The sequence below is a fragment of the Cottoperca gobio genome, chromosome 22 (assembly GCF_900634415.1).
Source record: "Cottoperca gobio chromosome 22, fCotGob3.1, whole genome shotgun sequence".
Classification (NCBI taxonomy): Eukaryota; Metazoa; Chordata; class Actinopteri; order Perciformes; family Bovichtidae; genus Cottoperca; species Cottoperca gobio.
Window position 1 is genome coordinate 7057735 of NC_041376.1, and position 19753 is coordinate 7077487.

General features: G+C 38.6%; 1 protein-coding gene across 2 annotated transcripts; it reads left to right on the plus strand.

Annotated features, from left to right (window-relative positions):
- Window positions 1-1393: 1393 nt before the first annotated feature.
- On the plus strand, window positions 1394-17121 carry kcnk10b (potassium channel, subfamily K, member 10b). 2 transcript variants are annotated; one of them, XM_029459951.1, is made up of 7 exons: window positions 1394-1458; window positions 5196-5611; window positions 11589-11706; window positions 13545-13705; window positions 13856-14048; window positions 14479-14621; window positions 15099-17121. In XM_029459951.1, coding segments are annotated over exons 1-7 (1680 nt in total). In that variant the 5' UTR covers window positions 1394-1457; the 3' UTR covers window positions 15747-17121. The 2 variants fall into 2 exon arrangements, with proteins under 2 accessions (XP_029315811.1, XP_029315810.1); XM_029459950.1 differs by lacking the exon at window positions 1394-1458 and adding an exon at window positions 1810-2047.
- Window positions 17122-19753: the final 2632 nt, after the last annotated feature.

Genomic DNA, 19753 nt, shown 5'->3' on the forward strand with positions numbered 1-19753 from the left:
TGGAACTGACTCTTTGAACAGCAACATTAGCCATAACCACAAATCAATTCATGCTTTATTTAGTTTTTTTCAACTGTTTAACAGTTTGATTTTATTTCCAGTTTAAAATCTACACATCAATATAAATGGTCTTTTAATACTCTATGCTGTAATGTTTTCTCACGCTGTTATATTTTTGTGAACACCAGTTGGCTTATCCTTGTATATACAGGAGAAAAACAGGGCTATAGCCTATTTTAACTTATGATGAGAAAAGAAAATCTTAATTTGTGTCAAATTGATGTAGACACAAAATTACAGTGTTTCTTTATTGTTACCAAATGAATCTGATTCAAAGAGCTTTTCAAAGTTTGTCATAACAGGAAAATCATAGGTGGAAAAATAACATTAATTACAGTCATTATTGAAATGTAATGCAGTAATTAGTGTTATTAGTTACACTCTTGTTTGAAAGGCTTATTCAAGTTTGTTTTTACTCCACATTTCCCCCCCGGATAGCACACATGTGTCCTCCCCTGCTATGGTTCTGTATGGTGAGTGTCTTCTTTAAATCACATATCGACTACGTTACATTACTTCTAACGCTTTTTGAGAGAAATGCCTGATTGTTTTGGATTTATTAGGTGTTTATACTTTCTACGCAGCCATGGGTTTCTTTCTTTTCTCATGGCTGACCCAGTCTGTATCATCTGCTTAATCCCTTCTCTAAAATCCCTAGCGTTGTTTATTTTTTATTTTTTACCATTGATTTTATTTGTTTAATCAATATAAAGTGACTTTGGTTGTTTGTGTTTGTTGTGTGTTGTGTTTTATTTTCCTAATAACAAGGGTTATTATTAGTACCATGCATTTGCAAGGGAAGATTGTAATACTTTGGCAAAAATAATAGCAGTTCTCAAGCATGTTTCAGGTCTTTACAAATTTATTTTGACACAGTCTACTTAAATTAATCGACTGCAGGGTAAGGTAGAAAACGTATTAAACTAAACTATTGCTTGAATAGAAAAAACATGCAAAAGCAAGATAAACATAGGCCATCATTTAAATATAAACCTACAACACCTGTAGGACGTTTTGGCAACAAAACAAAAGTGCTACTTTTTGAGTTACACATAGGCCTACAACAAGCCTGCACACTAATTCTGGACACTAGTTCATATTTCCTGAAACAATTTAACCAAGCTGTTTATAAATTGCTCCCTTGTTAAAATGGTCAGCCTCTTTATCTGACGTATGCTACACAGTTGAGGTGGTCTGACGGGATGGAGGACTGCACTTGTCTTTTACTCTCGAAGTTCATCTATAATGCACTGTTTTCCCATACATGTGAATGATGTCATAGTGTAAGTCTGCAGCTGACTTTGCGTACATCTCTGACTTGCCGCCCTGCGCCATGTGCTCCGTCGCCGGTTGCCAAACGACGAGAGGATAAACCTGTTTGGGGGGATAAACAAAAGAGTGAGTATTCAAAAATGGATTATAGAAATGAATGAAAATGTTACTGATGCAAAGCTAGAGGAAAATTTCCTCCAGCTAGTTACAGTAAAGGATGTGGAGTAGCGTTTTGGGAATGAAAGGGAGGAGAGCATCCCTCCCTGTTGTTCTTGCTGGCGGCGTAAACTTGCTTTTTTTTGGAGCCACTCTGGCTGTGTTGGTGGACCGGATCACCGTTTTTTTATTGTGTTTTGGTGTGAGACGTGATGTGGTTTGTGCCTCTGATGCAACAGCACAGTCAAAGGTTTCACAAGTATTTATCTTGTCAGACAAACACCGCGCGTCTAAGCGAGGTGGAGAAAAAAGGAGGGGGGACAGCAGAGGCAGACAATGCGGTTTTGCGATGCGTTTATCCCTGCGTACAATTTACACCCACATCCATGAAAACATGATGTCCCGAAGATGTGAGAGGATTCCTTGTGATTTGGCTATTTCTTTCTTTCTTTTTATAATCGGATTGAAAATTCCCTTACGTTTTGATTGAGAACAAAAATAGAGATGAAATTTCCAATAGAAAACCCAAGGAAACAAGTTAACTGGGACCCTGAACAAGGTTGGTGAATACTGCCTTCTTCTTATTTGATCATTTTAGATATTTATGGCATTTTAGTTCCTAATCTCAGTAACATCTCATGGAGATACCTGAGACACAAAACAATACACCAGGCTGCATTATTCAAGGGTTTAAACATTCTTGCACTATTTCTTATTCATTGTTTACTTCGTGTTTTCTCTTATATGTAGCCCGTGTCTCTATTCTGCAAAAAGGACCCTTAATACGAGACAAGGTGGTTGGGGGTATTTCTTTATTGTCCATCCTCCTTGTGCTCAGTTGTGCATGGAAACGCTGCTGGGAGCGAAGCTTCAGCCGCGTCAAGCTGCCAGGAGTAACCAGCCTGAAACCGGAAAAGATGTCAAAATAAAAGCATATAAAGTTGTTGCCTAAAGGACGAAATTCTCTTCACGAAACTATAATTTATAGTATAACTACCAGAGATGTCTGGTTACATTGGATTATTAGGAAAAGGGCTATGACTCTTCTTCTGTCCCCCCTACTGGGAATTTATTTAAGTATTTATATTTTACATAAGGTTACAAAAACATGCGGATTTTGCTTCTTTAAACATTTTTTTTCTATTGAAATGAGATGTTTTACTTTGTGTTTTGAGATTAGTTAGATTGATAGACGGACTACTCCTTGCAACATACTCAGTAAAGGTGTTATTTTGAAATTAGTCTTTGCAGGAAGTCCTTGGCTTTCATGTGTGATTCAGGCTGGCTTGAAACTTGCATTTGAGTCTCAGCTGGTGAGTTTAACGCCTTTAACCTGTCCAGCACCATAGGGAATAACGGGACCAAGAGCTGACCTGAGCCAACCCTACATTTGAACCTCGTGTTTACTATTACTTCTAGTTTTGTGTGTTGTTCATCAGTGGGTAAATAATGCTTTTGTACACGCAATATGCATAACTGTTGACAAACTGAATGTTTCCAGTATCCCACCAAACAGTATGTTAAATGGTTGATGCAACATGTTATTGCCATCATTGAAATTATCATCAGCATCCACATATAAAGAATGGAACAATTATTTAATGGACCTGAGCCCCCAGTGAACATTATCTCTGCTGGAAACAGAGTGAGGGATGAGAGAGAGATACTATCAGATAAAAAGCACTGCTTTCCACTCAGGCCTTATTTAATTTGCAAAAATCAATATAAAACAAATTCAGTGGCTGGAAAGGGATTTTTAAATGCATGCCACACAGCCTCAAAAATCAGAAACGAAAACCAAATGATGTTCATCCCAGTTTTGAATTTTGCCTCTATGGTTTAAAATTGATATATAGACAAATATTCTTTTACTTATGCTTTAGTACCCATAGTTATGTATTACTTAGCTGTACTAAATAAATACTCAATAAGATCCAGCTTTCTGAACTGCCCTAGCTGCCGCTGCCCTGCTGCATAGAGCTGACTTATTAAATTTCACTCCCTCACATGATGAGATGAAAAGCAATTCATGTCTCAGAAAGACAAGGCCCAATTTGCAATTAATTTACCAGATGACGCTCAACTACATCCATCAACATGACTGCACCAAATACAGCATAGGATATTGATGTGTTATTGTCTTTCTGCTGCTTCACCTTTCAGTCCTAATTTTCTAATTCATCTCATGTTCTAAAAATAGCTAGCCACTGCCCTTAAAGGCATGTCCTATAAATTGAAAGTGGCAGTTTTGCACCTTCCTAAGCTTTTGACATCACTTTGCCGTTATTGATTCACTCCTGATACAGGCTTTAACTAACAAGATTCATAGCTCCTGGATCAGAGAATGAGACACTTCCTGGACGCCCTTGACTTATCAGGGTGGGGTGTATGAGTGAGGGCATACATCCTACTTAGTATATCTCATAAGTGATCCTATTCCAATAAAGGAAATGATGCCTCTCTAAAACAAATCCATTTTGTATTGCTACCTACCAAAGTTGCATCTTTGTAGACAACAGGCTCCACCCATGGCTCCGAGGCACGCCACGCTCTCCGAACTGAGAGAGGTGGGTGCGTCAGGGGTGAAGCCTGAAGCTCTGAATAGCTTATACAATGCTTTATACACATTAAAGGAATCTAAATGTGGCTGCCTCCAAGGTGCAGCTTGCCACTGGGTTGACCTGTTCCAACACCGCTGAATTTATTATAAAACCCATCCTGAAGCCAATGACTGAAAGTGGCACTTATCCCTCTCTCTCTTACAGTCTATTAGAATAATTAAATCCTGCTTTCTTTAACATAGAGGGTAGCTCAGTGTTCACCTCCAACTAGCAAGTGTGTAAGTGGTATGTTTTAAATATGTGTCCTTATTGTACATCCATGTAATATACGTACACTCCTTTGCTTGCTGCCCCTAATTTAGGTTTCTTCAGGTTTTTCATTCATTACAATAATTTGATGACAAGGTTTTCTGCATGAGTGATTGAGGTGGTAGCTGTGGATTTCTAAAGCTCCATTTCACAAGGAATAATGGCTTTTATGTGTCCAACCCAAAACACATTCTTCGCATGTTGAGATGAAGGCATTGACGCAGCTGTAGGATGGATTATAACAGGCCTTTCTGCTGATAGCGTTAAGTGTCTGCTTGCTAAATATCTCTTTACTAGCTCGCAGTAATTGAAGGAAATTACTTTCCAATGCTTCATGCAGGAGGTTATAGGTTTTCAATGGCTGTAATAACTTGTGTTTATGTCCTTTTAAAATCTGCAAAACAGACGCATGTCTTTCTTGTCCAGGTGCTGAGTCCACATCTTAAACTTAATGTATTTGACATGCAAGCCACATGAAAGCTTAAAGGTGGGGGGAAAACACTGTAATTAGACTCATGCCATGGTTTCTTTCTTATTATTTTTGCATCAAAGGACAAACACAGCGATCTGTAATCACAATCAGTGCGTAATCATTTCAAACTCACTTATAAAGCCTCAAAAACTGCCGACAAAACAACATGTCTCTTTTTCTTAACGCTCAAGCTGTCTGTAACAGATTCAAGGCCTTCAGCCAAAACGCTCTGTTCATTTTAATTTGCATAAAATCATCGAAATCACTGTCAGAAGATACATAATTTCTATCTTTGTATCCTCCAACACAAAGTTAAACAAAACCTAAATTAATCTAGTTTTCTCTTCCCTCTCACTCTTTCTTAGTGGCGGTCCAGACCAACTTGGTCCCTCCCAAAAAGGCCCAGTCTGGCATGGCGAAGTCAACTCTAGTCCAGGCCAGTGTGGCCACCATGCAGAACCCCATGAGCTGCGAGCCTAAGGCCAATGGTCACTGTCCACTGCCACGCCTCTCCATCTCCTCCCGCTCTGCCAGCGTGGTGGCCAGCATGGACGCCAGCTGTGACGGCATGGCCGCAGCTCTTCACTCAGTGATGAAATGGAAGACGGTGCTGGCGGTGTTCATCGTGGTCGTTCTCTACCTGGTCTGTGGAGGTCTGGCATTTAAGGCACTGGAGCAGCCGTTTGAGGACGACCAGAAGACCAGCATCACTCTCGTGAAGGCTTCGTTCCTGGAGAGACACCCTTGTGTTAATCCTAATGAGCTCGAGGGACTCATCAAGGTGAGTGATTGAAAGTGGAGAAGAACTTTTGGAGTTTTAGATACAATTAGATATGCACATATAACAGACTTTAACTTCCTTTCAGCTGTTCAGTGAGCCCTGGAATAATACATTGCATTTATTGAATCTTTTCATCACCAAACAGGTTAGTTTGTAAGAGGATAGGAACAGAAGACACGTTTAATGAATTGATCTGATGAGTGTCATTCAATGTGATTGGTAGATAAGGACAGTTTTCTAGATGGCGATTGCTATCAGGGTTAATTAGATGTTCTCGGGTTAATTAATTCTCCTTTCATTAGCTTGTCACATGAAAAGCGTGGATGCTACTGAATTTCATATCAAGACTGTCCTTTAGCAAATTAAGCTTTAAATTCCAGTGTCCGTCCACTGCTGCAGAATGTTACAGAATAATAGCTTATGTCCACATAAAACTTGTGATGTAACTACATAAGTCATGTTTGCTTTAATAGATAACAAACAAGAGCTGTATTTTAATATTAAGAAAAAAATTGTGACTTCTTAGTTTAGATAAAAAAAAGAAAAGAAAAAAGTTTATTTGTATTTATGACAAATAAATCTCGACTTAAAGCGGCTTTAATCAACATTTTTAGAATAACAATGTTTGAAATGACAATGTGAAAACAATTACCCACATGAATGATAAGTTGTATGTTACACAACAGTACATACACGTCATCTCAGAGAAAAGGGAATCATCACAGCTGCTTAGAATGAACAATTGTGAATTGTAATTGAAGCTTAATATCGATTTTGTATCTTTAATTCATGAGCAAACTAATAGTACTAGTAGTAAACAACCTACATTTTTATTACAATAGCATAGTGGATTGTTTTGAGGAATAGATTTAATAACTAAGATGCATTTGAAGACCATCAATAATAAATGTATCAGGAGATTAAATTCTAGAGTGAGGCTTTAACAACACCCACACGTTGTAAATCAGGAAACTAGCTCGGGGCCACAAGATCACTGTTGTCTTTACTGTAAGACACGTTTGACGCCAAGTTTCTCTAGGCCTGTGTGTGATATATCTTCTATTTTAACAAGAACATTTTGTAAACTTAGAGGTTTGAAAAGAACCAGGGAGATTTAAGAAGCTGAATGAACCTGAAAGTTTAATACTCTACACGACACCACATCAAGCTCTGTCTGACCATGAAATTAAATATGGCATCTATAAGAATATTTTAATTTGTTTGCAGATCTGAATCTCGATGAATCTTGTTAAAAACACAAGTGACAACCCTTGACACAGAGGTTGATTTAAAGATGATCTGAAGCACGCTTCTTTCTGCAATGTTCCACATGTTGCCAACGTGGCATAAGAAGCTTTCATTCTCAACCAATACCTGTGTGAACTGGTCCAGATAACAAGCCGATCGTAAAAAGAAAAAACACAGGGTAAGGCGAAAGTTTCCGCTTTCTGATATCACAGCGAGAACTATAGGTCAAGTCTTAAGGTCAATACATCAAGCTGACATGTGCAACTGGAAGCAGGATTGAAAAGTAATGTCAGTGTGCAGTTTGCTGAGTGGAAAGTTTGATTTGTGAGGCAGTGACAGAAAAAAGTGTGACTGAGCTCAGTCAAACACTCCTTTGCAGAGAATGTTCTCGAAGAAACGAGAGGGATATTCTGTCTCTGTAGGGGTGTTTTCTCTGGAGAGTAAGGGTTTGCGACACACGTCTCATGTACTCTGAGAATAGTCACATTTGAGTCAGTGCCACAGTGGACCACTCCGATTCTCTTAAACTTGGAATAACCCCAAAGAGAGAACCGACCACTGTGATGTGCTTCACTTTCCGCTACAATGGCTTCATTTGACGGTAGCTTCTCTAACACTGCTCCAGTGAATATTGAACTGCCTCTCTGTCTCTCCCTCCTTCTCCACGCCCACGTCTGTTCTGTTATTCTTTCTCAGTAAAGCCTCCTTTCTTCTTCTTCTTCCCTTGCAGCGCCACAAAAATTCTGTGTTTGTAAAAAAATCAATGGCAGTATTTCCTTAACAGACGTGTGGAAATATAAACCTTTAGCATGGCGTCCCTGTGGACCGGAGGGAATCAATTATTTATTGCACAAGCCAGCAGTCACAGACCTCCTGCTGCCCGAAGCAGCAGCACAAGCAGCAGCAGCTGAATCAGAGACAAGACTGTCTCCTGGACAATTGATCAGATTCAGACGCATGACATAATGCTGTCTATATGGTATATAAAGCCACCACCAGCAGCCAGTTAGCTTAGCATAAAGACTGGAAATACGGGGAAACAGTGAGCCTGACTTTGTGCAAACCCCTTGTTAAACCACAACTTGTTTGTCTGCAGATTAAACATATGACATATAACGCTTTAAATAGGTTTAAAGGTGCGGGTAGGCTTTAAGCTAAGATAAGATAACCGTCTGCTGACTGTATCTTCCTATTTACTGTATCAGATTGAGAGTGGAGTGAATTTCCCATAATGTCAAAGTATTTCTTTCAATCAGAAGAGATGATATTGATTTATCCCTCTACATAGATGGTCCTTCAACTCTCAGCAAAATAACAAATATCATGCCATGTGTGAAACTCAAACTGACAAATAACACTTTTTCTTCTTCTTTGCTGTCTGAAAAAAAAGCTTTCAGTACATGTTTCTTCACAAGTACTCCATCAAAGAGTCTGTCTGGTCACAGGTTTTGTTATCGGTCCTTTCGTGTTGTCAAGCCTGTCAATCAGACAAAGATCCTCTGTGGCGACACAGCAGTGGTAACTCACTGCTGTGTGAATCTTTGGCAAAGAAATTGACAGAAAAATGGTAACCTTGGTAGGCATGTGTGTGTGTGTGTGTGTGTGTGTGTGTGTGTGTGTGTGTGTGTGTGTGTGTGTGTGTGTGTGTGTGTGTGTGTGTGTGGGACAGAAGAAGATGATGTATAGAGCACGCGCTTCTAAAGCTTTGCTCCACAGCATGTGTTGCATTAATGTTCGTGTCCATGTCTATGCACGTCCGTTGACCTCATGTCTGCCTCAGTATCAGTGCTGTCCACCTACCCGCTGTGCGCCCACAAAGGCAGAAGACCAAATTGGCTTTTCCAGCACTTTCGGGATGACTCACACTATGGCAGGCACAATGTGAAGCCGTGCTGTTGTTGACACCAGTCAAGCCTCATTTATTGATGACTCACTTATCTACAAATAAACCTTTATAAACAATGAGCTACATGCAGTGACTCTATGTCAGGACACAGAAACAACACTGTCATGATTTTCTATATTTTTATTTTATTATATGGATTTATAGTTTATATAGTCCGATATCACATATTATACATTTGTCTCAGTGTGCTTTTACAGACTGTACAGGATACGACACCCACAAGGAAAAACTTCCTAAAAGAAACCCCATAATTAAAGGGGGGAAAGATGGAAGAAACCTCAGGTTGTTTGTGAGAACGATTATCAAAGTTAGGCAGTTTTATTAAAAGGCCACAGGGATTGCTGAGGAATGGGCTCCTCAGAGGTCTACACAAAGAGCACCAAGTAATGAAAATACTATAAAAATCGACTAAAATGTACAGTTTTTATAGAACCAATGTCTTTTAAAAGTCTTTAAATAAACAAAATACTGTGTATACAAAGTGACTTGTAGGTGCATTTACTCAATTACTGTACTTAAGTATACATTTAAAGTACTTGATTTCCATTGTATGCTAATTTATACTCCTCCACAACATTTCAGAGGGAAATACTGTACTTTTTACTCCTTTTTTTTATCATTTTATCATATAATATTATGACTCTCACAGGAGCCTTTCTGCTCTCATTTTCCTACTTTAAGTACAGTTTGCTGATATTACTTCAGTGCAGTACTTGTATGACTTTGAATGCAGTATGATGGATAATGTATTCACTATTCTACTTCACTAGAGTAAAGGATCTGAGTACATTATCTGCTCCATTTGTGTTTAAATCAGCAAGTCACAACTGTAAGAGAATTGCATCAATTGAATTCTGAAAAAAAACAGGCAGATTTTGAGCAAAAGAATCATTTAATATGCCTGTGTATCAGAGTCCGATTTAGTTATTCTTCTGCTCACTTCACAAACAGTTTTGATAAATTCATATCAGCCTTATCTGCGATGGACCAGAGTCTTCCTGTTTGGCAGTCATTTGGCCTGCTTTATTGCTTCAAGGTGGTTCGGGCAAAGCTTTAGATATTAGTGATTTGGAGAGTGCTGCAGTGGAGAGTGCTTGGCACCGACTCACAGAGAGTGACCCACCATGCTTCCAGTATCACTGCCGTCACCCGCTGTGGGGGTAGAAAGACACACTGAGAGGATAAACATCTGCAGTGAGTTGCACTTGCTCTCCATTATTCCTGCAGTGTAAAATATATAAATTCACAAGAACACCTGTGTGCTGATTCTTCTGTGCAATCAAAATAGGGGAGAGCTTGTGTTAAACGAAAACACCATTTGTCGTAATCAACGCAAATCAAAGTCAGCATTCTTGTGCTTCAAAAGTGCCCGCGGAGAAGAAGGATTTTCCACATCTATAATGCGGCGTGAACTTGGCTGTGAAAAAGACGAGGGACAAAAATAGACTTTCTCATCAAATATTCAGAAACATTGTGAGGCTATTTTTAGCTCTCCCTTGGCCTCAAGAATTAGGCTATTTGGGGTTTATTATATAATTACCGCTCAGATATTGCTCCTGTAAAGTAGCAGTGTCTGCTAAAACCTAAGAAATAGGATTACTCTAATTGACAAATTTTAGATACCAAAATGTGTCTCATTAGGGGAGCTGCTCTGATGGAGCTGAGGTAATCACATGAAGGATTATGAGTAGGCATGTGCAGCGATGTGGAAGTGGTCCCTCACTCTGTCTGCTTTGAAATGTAGGCTATGTCACAAGAGTTGATACATATTTTATGAGATGGACGTGCATCTCACTAACAGCTTGCATGGATAGATTGGGGGGGCGGGGGGGTTGCCCTGAATGAAGAAACTGTACTTTATATTTCAGCAGGGATGTCGCACTGAAACTATATATTACAAAAAGGCAACAATGACTTTCTTGTCAGAAGAAAGTGATGTTTATTTGAGCCCAAAGGAAAAATTCCAACTAATACTTTCCACGGAGATAAGAAAATCAATAAATGTTTTCCATGAAATGCCCGTAAACATGGAATTCAGAAAGAATTCAAGATAGTAGATTAACTTTCCGTGGCTACATAATGGAGCTCAGAAGGAGATCAATGAAAACAACGATGCATGAAATGCAGAGCCTTGTAGTTTCTTAATGTTTTCCCTAGACAAGCTGGGGATAAAGAAAAGCTCAGGAACTAACTCACATAGAAGGAGAGATAAAGGTCTATTTACTGCAAGTGAAAGTCTGTGTAGATTTAGTCAGCGTGAAGTGTACAAACATGCAAAGTGGGTAAGAATGCAGAGTGTGAGAATCACCTCCACGTGAAGAGCCAGACACTGAATAATGTGAACAGATGTTGGGATAGATGTTTATGCTTATACTGTATCTACTGTCTGTCCACAGGAGGAGTGTGTTTATATGTTGACATTGTAATGGTTGATTTGGTTTATGCACATAATAAAACAGTGACAGTGTACTGCAGAATACTGAAATTACTCGACATATTCATCTAGAGATGAGATATTGCTTAATTCTAGGGGGTCGTAAGCCAAAGAGGTTGGGATAATATAATCAAATATATGTTCAATGCAATGCATATTGTGTTAGTTTTTGATTAACTGTTATTGGACTACAGCATTAACATGATAATATGATACATGATTCTACTGCGAGATACAATAATATTGAACTGATTGAATTGTTTGTAATTGATTTCACTTAGCTCTACTTATTATCACAGCTTTATGACATGCATCTAGGATTGTCTCCATCTAGTTTATGTTCCCTTCTCTCATTAACATTATAATTTAGAATGTTTTTCTCTTTCCAGCATGCTATAGATGCTGTGAATGCAGGAGTAAGTCCTATTGGAAACACTTCCTACACTTCCAGTTACTGGGACCTGGGCAGTGCCTTCTTCTTCGCTGGAACTGTCATCACAACCATAGGTGAAGTTTTAAATAGCATCTTTAAATCTTTAATGCTTTAATACCACGTCTGTTATTGTTATGTTGCTTAAGGTACAATCACAGAGGTGTTGAACGATTCATTAGACAAAGTGGAAAGCTGATCGCAAATTGCTCAATGGAACAAATAAATTGCTTTTTGCCCAATCAATTAAAAGGTTACCCACATGGTAGAATATTGTGGAAGCCCAGTGTTCAATATAAAATAAAGAAACAAAACATGATATAAATAATTCTATGAATATATTGTGTAATATATTTAAATTAATGAATAATTAATTCAAACTCAACAATTCTTATTTTCCTAATAATATTTTTATTTTATTTTGTGGTAGAATTTTTTATTTAATGCCACTTTTTCATGAAAATATTTTAATCATTGGACCTAATTATGGAAATAAAAATTATGCACATTTTTTCATGTTAGTGATTTGATTTTAATTATTTTTAATCTAATTATTATTATTATTATTATTATTATTATTATTATTATTATTATTATTATTATTATTATTATTATTAATATGTTTATTTATTTATTTTTTACAGATGATCATTTAATGTATATATTTGACCTAATTTACTCATGTAATTACCTATTGCATAATTACTTATTTGTCTATATAATATTCAACACTTTGGAGCACCATAGAGTACCCAACCTGGCAACACTGCTTATGTGTATAGAAAAAACAATATGACATTATTACTATTGTAAAATTTTAATCTTTACAGAAAAAATTTCATCTTTTAATGATGAACAAAATGCTCACAGAGCTTATAAATGCAAGACTAATAGGCAATCATTAATTTTTCCAAAGGCCTTGAATTGCTAGATTGGATTTGTCCTCTCAGTTTCAACGGTGTTTTCTCATTACAAATATCCATAAAGCTGTGTAAATCCTTCCCTCTCATTGCAGCCCTCAGGTGAGTTTTACAAATCCCTTTGCCCTCATGAGGTGGAGCTAAATGATGCAAAGCCCAGGCACTGTGGACTTTAACAACGTGTGATGTTCGACAGTATCGAGGATGTTGACAAAACAGACACTGCTGACATAGACAATGTGGTTTCCCCTTATGTCTCTCTATGTGCTTTTTATTCCTTAAACGGCTTTCTTGCTTTAACAAGACAAACTGTGATTGATCAAAATGATCTTTTAATAAAAGTGAAAGCCTTTTGGTTGCCTTGAAGCTTTGAACATTTACAATAGATATAGTTCCATTTAGGAGCCATAATTCCAACATCAAAGCTGAAGCATTACCGTTTCTATGCTCTCTCTATTGGCTGCATGTTCCTTTTATTTCAAGTGCGTCATTAAAAAACCCCAAAAACAGTGTCCCTGACCCTCTCTTGCTTTCAGTGGCTTCATTTACTTCCAGATATAATATTTAGAAATATCAGAAGGTGGAATACAAGACGTCCAGCTTCAAATTACACAAATTACAAATACAATACATGTTTATTCTGCTCGAATGAGTTTAAATGAAATTGCATTCAAAATACTTATGATAAAACTGTCCTTGATATGTCTTCCTCGCTTCTTCATTGTATCTTTGTCAACGCAGGGCCATACTTAATGCAATATCTCTATGGGAAACCTAATTATTGTCTCTTGAGGAGCTTATTTACCGCAGACCCCTCCAACAGGACTATTATATATGGGCTTTAATTATGTCGCTTTAGAAAGTCCTGATTGTCTGCGTCTCATCTTAACACTCCAGCTCCTCCGCCTCCTCCTCGCCAAGTCTTCTTGGCCATGTTTCCTTCCTCTTACTTTTTTCTTCTCTCCTTTTCTTCGTGTTTTCATTGCTTCTGACAGGTTATGGAAACATAGCTCCAAGCACGGTGGGCGGGAAGATCTTTTGCATCCTTTATGCCATATTTGGCATCCCTCTCTTTGGCTTTTTGTTGGCGGGGATTGGAGACCAGCTGGGGACCATCTTTGTGAAAAGCATCTTGAGAGTTGAGAAGATATTTAGAGTGAGTTGAAAGTTTAAGCTAGTTTCAGTTATTTTTTATTCATATTTGCCAAATGTTTTCAATGAGACGTAAACATCGGTTTGTTTCACCCTTAGATCTTTTTAAATTGCTTGTATTGTTCTAATAGCTTCTCCTGTTTGGTTTTCTCAGCAAAAACACAAACAGATCAGCCAGACTAAGATCAGAGTGACGTCCACCATCCTGTTCATCCTGGCTGGCTGCATTGTCTTCGTCACAATCCCTGCTGTCGTCTTCAAACACATCGAGGGCTGGACCACACTAGATGCCATCTACTTTGTTGTGATCACACTCAGCACAGTGGGAATAGGAGACTATGTGGCAGGTAGATTATGTGACATAGGGTTATTCCTTGGGCTGCAACTAACGATTCTTTTCATTATGGATTTATCTGCCAATAATATTTTCTAGATGAATCAATTTGTCTATAAAATGTCAGAAAATACTGAAATAATAGGAAGATGTCTTGCTTTGTCAGTACAAAACCCAAAGATATTCACTTTAATATGATATGAAACAGAGAAAAGCAGGAAAGCTCCATATCTAAGAGGCTGAAAACAGCATTTTCTAACATTTTCGCATGAAAAATTACTTAAACGATGAATTGTTTATCAATATAGTTCGTGATTTTTGTGTAGTTGTTGAACGATTGATTAGTCGACTAATCGTTGCAGCTCTAGTTGTTTCTGTCACAGTGTAGATTAGTTTTGTCGAACTGTCATGATTTATATTTGGTATCTTTCCCTCCCCTCCAGGTGGTGACCGTAGAATCGACTATATGAAGTGGTACAAACCTCTGGTGTGGTTCTGGATCTTGGTGGGATTGGCGTACTTTGCAGCCGTCCTCAGCATGATTGGAGACTGGCTTCGAGTACTGTCTAAAAAGACCAAAGAAGAGGTGAGGTTTATTCAATTATAAAGAACTCATAATAGAAATAGAAAATTAAATAGCTCTCTTATTTTGCCTATTAATTGCCGCTTAGACCTTCTCAAAAATGTTCTGTAACATGCTGCTATTGTTCTTGAGGTTATTGAGGTGTTCAAGATGTGAAGCTCTTTTACTTTTAAGTCCAGACAGCAGACACAGAAGACAAAAATATGTGCAGGGCTAGAATAGACTAGGTAGTAGATGTCAAAAGTTACAATCCTGTAGTTTCTTTTGTTCATTTTAAAGTGAAATAAATACCCAAAACTGTTTGGCAGAAGATTTTGATATCATTCAGGAGCCCATCACTCACACTCATTTGAAGAAGCTGAATGAGAAATGAGTTTTCAGGGCCTTTAAGAAAGAATAGTAATACAATGTCTTGCTGCTGCACCCCATGGGCTTTCCAAATCTGTTCCTGATCTTTTCCTTACTGCTCTGTCGTCACAGGTTGGGGAGATCAAAGCTCATGCAGCGGAATGGAAGGCAAATGTTCGGGCAGAGTTCCGTGAAACGCGCCGGCGCCTGAGTGTTGAGATCCATGACAAGCTCCAGCGGGCCGCCACTATCCGCAGCATGGAGCGCCGTCAGCTTGGCCTGGAGCAGCGAGCGCTCTCCCTGGACATGCTGTCTCCAGAGAAGCGGGCCTTATTCGCCAGCCTGGATGCTGGCCGCTTCAAGACTTCCTCCCAGGAGAGCATCGACACCAAGCTCAACAACCTGAGGCTGAAGGGGGCCTGTGAGCTGTATGACCATCAAGCGAGTGAGCAAATACCACAGACGGCGTCTTCCTCGGAGGAGAATCTGTCCAACTTGCGCTTCGGATCCCTCACCAAGCTGGCCAGACGCAACAAGAACCGGGAGCTGCGGAGGAACATTAATGAAGATGTGCAACGGGCGAGCTTAGGCATAAACAATGGCAGTGCCATGCTGGGTGAGGAGAGGACGGAAGAAGAGGAAGATGTGGAGCCAGATGACGAAAACGGAGAAAGAAAAGAGGCAAACACCAGTCTGACAAGCCTGTCACAGTATGGAATGGAGCGCAGCAAGCTGAATGGGTTCGCACCTGTAGAAGCCAAAGATAGAGAGAACGACTAGACATTGAACGGACAAGTGTGTCAGAGACAGAGACAGAGACAGAGTGAAACATACAGAGTGCATGGTCCTTTGAGATGTCAATAAATGTGCCTTTCTGTTTCCTATGCTTAGATCATAACTGCTCCCAGGAAATTCAGTCTTTGTGCCATAGCCATGGGAAGAAAATGTGTCAAAGATTGAAGCGACAGAAGAGGCTATAGTTAAAATACCTCATATCGGATGTTACTGTAGAATGGGCTACTAAAGAGCTATCTTTCCAGCTTCGTTGTCTTTCAGCCTTGACAACTCTTACGAGACCCGTGGGCAACTGTCTGTTAATGTTAAATCTTTTTTTTTTTTTAACAACGTGGGCACGACATTCAGAGAGCTAGCTCCATGTCATCCATCTTTAAAACCATTATCGATCCCCGCTCTGTCATCTCATGCTGTGGTGGCTATTTATTTTTAGCTCAGATGCTAAAAGACTACAACGTTAAAAGAATGGAGAGTGTGAGGTTGTGTTTCTACTGGATCAATAGACAATAGGAACATTAACTTACCTGACATGTACAATTATTCCTTCAAGTGACTTGAGGGGTGTAAACTACTGCATACTAAGAGCTCTTAAAAACACAATATTCACCTTAATGTTGCATGGTTATCAAATCACAACCATTGCAGATAATTGACTTACTTGAAAGCTTGAAATGACAGCTCTAAAAATGTTTCTTTTTGTTTTGATAAATTGAAATGTATTGCTTTCTTTCATATTTTGTAAAAACAAACATGTATTTCAGTAATGATTGCCACCATCGTGGATCAACACTGAGCTGGAATCCACCTGACAGGTTTCATCACCTTTGGCCATGAGATTGTCAGCCATGTTGAAAATGTTTTCGTATATGACATTCAGTTTTATCACAAATGTCTTCAGAATACTTCAATGACTTTTTAATTAATGAATGTGATGCTGTTGATTTAATTTTTACTCATCAAGCATGTTTGAATCTGTGTTTACTCCATTTTATACCAGCCAAGCACTTGAGTTGAATTTTCCATAGAACTGTAAAATATGAACTAAACATGTCATGTTTTTTTTTTCGTATTTCTTTTCTAAAGCAAAGCCAAACATTGTGGCTTCAATCATCTTCACATTGAAATGTGTATTCCTGTAGTTCCTAGAGGTTTACTCAATGAAATGTTTGATGCATTTTACTAACAGGCACTGTTTTTACATTTTACAGAATTATTCGATGTATGACAAGCGAGCATTGCATGCATTTCTAAAGGCGAATCACACATGCACACACACACACACACACACACACACACACACACACACACACACACACACACACACACACACACACACACACACACACACACACACACACACACTGGTTGTACTTGTAACCTGTTTATCTGATACCATTACCCTTTTTACGTTGACCATGACCTGTGACAAGTTTGTTGTGTACAGTTTATTTTATGAACAGATCACATTAAATGTTGTGAGTGCCTTTTTCCAGATAATAAACGTGACACAAGTCATTTAAAAGGTGGTAATTGCTATACTAATAACAGCATGAGCATAATATTTGGTGGTATTGCATGGTATAGTAGAAATCTTTGCTTTTCTAAGGGCATTACTACCCAATGATGTATTGTACATATATATTGTGCCTTTTCTCACGTCAGATAATATGACCTGTCAGACTAGAAAAAGCGTAGGTGTTACTAACAACATTAATGATGGCTTTGTTCTATTAAAGTCACCAGTGAACCATCACAGTATGCACAATACCAGGAGCCTGAAACTGAAGCAGCTAAATGGGATTTGGCAATCATTCATTTTATTTTTCATCACAAATCACTGTGACATGTTAAAGTGTCTCTACTGAACAAGGCCTGTTGCTGGTTGAGCATATACATGTCTCATAAAGGATGAGGGTACATTAATAGCAACACAATTCAGACTAAAACTTATGTTATAGGCTCTCGCTGAGCTCATGAACTGCCTAGAGGCTTTAGGCTATACAATCTCAATTTAAAGTTGTACATCTATTTAGTGTATTATAAAAATATTGTTTTTACCATGTAGACAAAGAAAAGATCACACAAACATACATTAAAGATGCTCTCAATTTACTGATTTTATTCAAACTAAATGTCAACAAAGCACCGCTTCTCTGCACACTCAAAGTACATTACATTACATATTACATTCATCTCAAAATGTAACCTAACCATTTACATAAAAAGAAAAAGATATACATGATATGAATTTGCCTTGATGCAGCATTTGGGTAATTAAGCAGGATGCTGGAGTCCAAGCTCTCCATCCGTCCTCCATGAGCAAGTCAGCTTTGTTAAAGGGTGTACAGGCACCCAGGAAAAAGAAGCAGCTGACAGCACCACAAAAGAAATTAATCAGGGAGACAGGTTAGTAAAGGCAGAGCCATAAATTGCATGTAATAGAAACGGTGTGTGTGTGTGTGTAGGTTTTCCGTTCAAGGTTGAAGTGACCGCACTTCCCTTCTCTCTTTCTGCTCCCCTATCTTTACCTCAGTTTCTCCCCCACACATAATGATTCACTGGTCTATTTACTTATGTCCTTATACAGTCAATCAGGCTGGTAATGTAGGTTTTATGACACAGCAGGAAACGCTGTCGCATTTGATTGCCCAGCTGTACCTAACTACCTGACACATCTACTGCAAAGCACAGGTGTACCTAATTAACTGGTGCATCTCGTATCATTGCTACGAGGTAACAAACAGTATCCTTTGACCCTCACACCCTCCCAGTTAGAATTATTGACATGTTTACACATTGTATCATATGATGGCATGTTTGTGATGACTCAACCAAGGAGCTAAAGCGAGTATTTTAGTGTAGGAGTACATTTTCAGGTGCAGTGCCAGAAAAGGGAAAGTACATTTTGATTATTTAACACGTTTTAAATCAAATTAATAGAAGCATTACAAGAATGTGAATGATTTATTAAGAGGTGTTAAGAGGGTTACATATTGTATCTACTCATAAACTGTGATTTTACATGTTCAGCCGTTAGTGAGTGGGTGGGACACTTTACATAAGTTCAAATGATCACAGAATTTCTTTTTTTTAACTACAAATATATAACACAACATTAATCATACATTAAAAGCAGTTCTAAAAAGGTTATTTTAAAAATGATCAGATTGGTGCAGTCTCGAATGTGTTTGGGGAGAGGGTTCCAGAGGGAGGGGGCAGCTATAGAGAAGGCTCTGTCGCCCCAGGTCCGGTGCTCGGTCCTGATTGGTGGAGACAGAAGGTTGACATCAGTGTGGCGAAGCAGGTCTTCCTATACAGCGCTCTGCTTCCTCCCTTTTACTTCTTTTCATTTTGTGTGCTTAGTGTTGAACCTTCCATCTATCAACTGTGTTATTTTACCAGCAGGGGGAGAAAGGAACTGTGATTGCACCGAAAGGCCTCGTTTTATGACACAATGAAAGGTGAGAAGGAAGAAGACGGCTTATGTCTCATTGACACATGCAGTTTAGGTTTGAATAAAACTTGCACATGCAGATTAATCAAGATTGCCGTTTGTGTGCAACATAAAGAAAAATGTATTTAATAATTTAGTATTTTCATCCATCTGGCCTCTATAAATCATGACACTTTGCTATAGTGCGAGAAACTCAACATTCCTGGTCTGACAACTTCTCTGATGCCAAATAACATCTTATATGGCTCCAGTTTTTGTCCGGCATACTGACAGTTAAAGAAACATTTACTCATGTCAACTATCAGAGAGCTGTAGCTTTACAGCTCTTTGAAAGCCATTAAAGAGCTGTGCGATTTATCCTCGGGCTGTCGCAGAATCACAAATTCATCTATCAAGAATAGTTTGAGAGTGTGTATGAAGGACAAAAATAGCTTTTGTGTCTCACCCAGAGAGGATGGTCATGCATGCATGATCACACATCTTAATCTTACCAGGTCTACAAGTGCTCTTAAATAAAGACAATCTCAGAGAAGGTGTG

What these genes read in the sequence shown, in the direction of transcription:
- kcnk10b (XM_029459950.1), top strand. Translation starts at nt 1,993, where the DNA reads ATGAAATTTCCAATAGAAAACCCAAGGAAACAAGTTAACTGGGACCCT. An exon ending in AACTGTCATCACAACCATAG is followed by an intron (nt 11,707 to 13,544) that starts GTGAAGTTTTAA and finishes TGCTTCTGACAG; the next exon opens with GTTATGGAAACATAGCTCCA. An exon ending in CTAAAAAGACCAAAGAAGAG is followed by an intron (nt 14,622 to 15,098) that starts GTGAGGTTTATT and finishes CTGTCGTCACAG; the next exon opens with GTTGGGGAGATCAAAGCTCA.